The 4,352-nt window shown below is 28.4% G+C and overlaps 1 protein-coding gene across 1 annotated transcript; it reads left to right on the top strand.

Moving 5' to 3' along the window:
• Positions 1–3,233: 3,233 nt before the first annotated feature.
• LOC113852637 (auxin-responsive protein SAUR32) lies at positions 3,234–3,846 on the top strand. The gene has a single exon (XM_027482956.1). The coding sequence runs from the start codon at positions 3,367–3,369 to the stop codon at positions 3,733–3,735; it is 369 nt and encodes a 122-aa protein (XP_027338757.1). The 5' UTR covers positions 3,234–3,366; the 3' UTR covers positions 3,736–3,846.
• Positions 3,847–4,352: the final 506 nt, after the last annotated feature.

Genomic DNA, 4,352 nt, shown 5'->3' with positions numbered 1-4,352 from the left:
ATTAATGTTGAATTAAAAAAATAAATATATAATATAAAAATATTTTACATAATAAAAAAAAATATTTATGTTTAAGATTATTTCTAAAACCTTGTTGTTAAAAATACTCTTCAAAATATTTTTACAGTCGAGGGTTGTTGCTTCTTTAAAATCATGATCTGAAGAATCGAGGAATAGTTATGCTATGGTAAGAAATCAAAGAGTATTATTCTTAAAGTATCTTGTGTGAGTGACCTTTTTAATTAACTGCATTTGATTTAACTTAGCTGCTATTTAGTATTTAATAAAGCATCGTTTCTCTCCATTAAATTTTTATGCAATTTACACAACAAGGCTACCTTAATTCCTTAGTTATCAAATCTCTTTTCTTGACTGTGTATATTAATTGATTCGTCTAACCCATTTGTTGACTATTCCAATTTTAGTGTTAACAATATTTAAATCAAAACTTTTGCGTCTAATATACAAATAGGTATTATTTGATGAAACGATTAAAAGGCTTTTTAAGGGAAAAATCAATTTAGGGTTTTCACGGTAAATGTGTTGTTGGAGAGTACATTAGTGTTTTGTACGGAAGAACAAAAAAAGGAGGTTCTTGATTAAACGTTGATTTCCTTTAATTGGGGGGATTGTGATATACCAAATCCCGTTAAATACGATTTATATCTAACAAGATTACAAGCAAAATGAAAATAATGTATCATCTCAAGATAAAAAGGACACACGAATAAAATGATTGAAAAGACAAAAGAGGAAATTCCTGTGGCCATCAACACACGCATAAACACATTCTTATAAATTTATTATTTTTAAATACTTCAATTTGATTTTAAAAAGCATATAAATAATATCAAATATATAAATAAATGATGCACAGTTGATATCCTTAACAAAATTGCCTTTTCTTTTCCTTTTAGAAATAACACATATCCGCTACATTACAACTTTTTCTTTTAATTTATAAAAATTATGAATTAAAATAAAAAGTATACACTTTTAAGAAGCATGTACACAATTAATTCATGTAAAGTATAAAAAATTATATGAAAAATAATAAACTTAAAACTATTAAAAAAATATGTGTATAAAAGTATTAAAAAATCTGCCATTTACTCGTTCTTTTAAAAAATGTACGGATAATAAAGGTTATTTCAAAACAATGTATTCTTATTTAATAAATAAAAGTATAATGATTGATATTTCAGAATAAATAACAATATTTGTCGCAAACAAAGGATTAAATTTGAAAGTAATTATTTTATGAAAATAATCAGTTGAAATTTGGGGGAAAATAATGTTGAAAGCTTACAGAACTTGATAATTTGATTTTTTTTTTTTAAAAAGAAAAATGCCTTTTCAGGCTAAGAGTAATAATAGATCCAACACAATTTGACCAAATCCAAACCAAAAAAGTTAATTTGAATAAGCTAGTTGAATCAGATAAAAAAAATAACCCAATCATTACATCAGGTTGATTATCAATTTGTGCATTCATGAAATTAATGACTTTCTTTTATGTTACAATGAAATTAATGAATTTGATCCGACCAAACCATTTGTTCACATATTTTGTTCTTTATTTTGATTTTGATTTTTAATATTTTAAAAACATGTGTATTTGTTTATTTTTATTCTTAAAAAAATCTTATTTCACGACTATCTGTTCTGTTTATCAAATATAATAAATATGTACAAATCTTATAACTTGATTTGGTCCAGTATTTAACCCTAACTTGATCTAGTTATAAACTTCGATTTTTTTTATTTTAATTAATACATTTAGATTTTAGTTTAATTAATTACACATGTTTTAAAATTTTAAAATTGAATTTTAGTCTCTATATTTTTATTTAAATTTTTTAATGATTTTTTAAATTTTAATTTTAATATTTTAATAAATTATTACTTTTAGTTCATCTTGCCGGTATAATTTAACTAAAAATTACATTTAACGACCTTCTAGTAAATGAAATTAGTAATAAAAATAAAAACAATTAGGGACTAAAAGCAAAATATTTTATAAGGAACTTAAAAAAAATTATTAAAAATATGAAAACTAAAAATATTTTTCAGTATTAAAATTTTTATTTTAAATATTTAACTTTTCAAGTTTATTTTTATTTTCTTTTAATTTAAAATAATCATACAATAGAGTATTTGTTAACGCATATATATGGATGGCTCGCATATAAAATAATTATTGCATTCTGATTAATTTTCCAAACAAAACGTATCTCAATAATTTTTTAAAAAAACTACTGATCGTTTTGAATTCAGCAAAATTTAATTCAACCATATTCTTCAGACATTTTTTTTCTCACTAAATGATTGAAATCTTCCACTTTCACTTATTTTTTCAGTTTTCATTGAAAAAGAATATAATACAATTTAATTGAAAGATAAAAAGAAAAATAATATACTGAATTGAGGATAAACATGCTTTTATTAATAATATTGTTGTTTTGTCATTGTATTAAAGAGAGAGAGAGAGAAAGTGAAGAATGGGTCCTTAGCTAGAAGAAGATGGAAGGGTCCACCAGCGTCGGTAACAAGGGTGACGTGAGGTGGAGCGTGGCGTAATCCACAATATTTTAGTGCAAAGTCTTCTCTCCTTGTCAAAAACCAAGTCTATTTTATTTTATTTCAATCTTATTCTATTCAATTTATGACTCTTCCATGCGTTTATCCTGCAATTTCATGCTACCCTTCCCATACAAACTATCCAATTTTCCAGCTGTCAATCAAAATTAAAAAAAAATTAATTCGCTTTTACTTTAATTACACAGAATATATCCTCACCCTAACTAGCTAGATAGATAACTCTCCAATAAAATTAAGGCACCACACTGTTCCAATCATCAATAAAGAAAAAGATATATTACTCTCCTAAGCTTTGGGGTCTTTCTCTCTCCTTAACAAATCTTTGTGTACACAGTAAGCAAACCCTAGAAGCATCATGTCATGACCCACCACAACACTCACCTTCCATTCACGTTCACATTAGCATCAATATTGGTAACCTTGACCCTGCTCTCTCTCTCTCTCTCTCTATATATATATATATATAGCTCTACCTCACCCTTTGCAAATCCTCTTCATTCTTCAATTTTGTATACGTTTTTTGTTATGTGGGTATTCTTTGATTTCCATTTATCATGAGCAATATCCCAAGATCTCTCACCGACTCTTCCTTAACCCTCTTCAACCTTGCCATATCAGCCTCTGATCCCTGGCCTTTCTCACTCGTTTTCTTATAACCCTCAACAATTTATCTCCATAACCTATTATTCTCAACAATACTTAAAGTTTGGTACACTGTTTCCTTTTCCCTTTAGCTCTCTTGGGTTCGTTTCTTTTAAATTAAAAATGGGGATTCTTGGTGACCATCATCATAATCATAACCATAATAAGCACCACATGAGCTTTCATCTGCACATACCTCACCTCCACTTTCATCACCACCATGAGAAGAAGGATCCGAAGGACATCCCAAAAGGGTGTTTAGCAATCTTGGTTGGCCAAGGAGAGGAGCAACAAAGGTTTGTGATCCCTGTGATCTACATCAACCACCCACTGTTCTTGCAGTTGTTGAAAGAAGCTGAAGAGGAATACGGGTTTGATCAGAAAGGCCCCATTACCATTCCCTGCCACGTGGAACAGTTCCGTACCGTCCAAGGCATCATTGACAGGGAGAAGTGTTTCCATCATCACCATGCTTGGTGCTTTAAAGTTTGATTCAAATTCAATTCATCAAGCAAATTAAAACTATGTACATGTCATGTGTTTATTTTTTTCTATTTTTGTTTTTTCTTTCAATTTTCCACAACACCTAGAATTTGGTGTTGGTATAATGATATGATAACGACGAAAAGGATTGATCTTAATTTGCATTATTTTTGGGTATGATTGTTTGATCTGTGGAAAATGAAATGAGAATCGAGAATCATACTGTGATTTGTGATGTGATCGATGATTACGCCTGGTTATCTTTTTCTTTTTTTTTTCACTTTCTTTGTTCTTTCAATCTTATGTCTAATGTGAACGAATTAAAGTAGATAGCGGTTGATCTTAATTTAAAAAACGAAAAAATAAAAAGCACATAGCTGTTGGTTGGTTGGACGTTGCAAGCGTAAAAGACACGGTTGGAATTTGGAACAAAGATAAGGGTAGACTTTTTGTTTATGTATTTTTGTATTCCTTCTTTAATTATTTTTCAGACTTTAGTTTGGGCTTGGCGCGGGTGAAATATTAACTTAGAAAATCTGAATTCTAATTATCTCTTTATAATTTTGGTGGCTAAAAGAGGACATGGATGAGAGGACCCATGCACACACAAAGTTATAAGGTCTTGC

This window comes from Abrus precatorius, unplaced genomic scaffold, assembly GCF_003935025.1.
Source record: "Abrus precatorius isolate BTA unplaced genomic scaffold, Abrus_2018 Scaffold10, whole genome shotgun sequence".
Classification (NCBI taxonomy): domain Eukaryota; kingdom Viridiplantae; phylum Streptophyta; class Magnoliopsida; order Fabales; family Fabaceae; genus Abrus; species Abrus precatorius.
The sequence above is the reverse complement of the archived record's forward strand: the minus strand, read 5'-3'. Positions and strand labels throughout refer to the sequence as shown.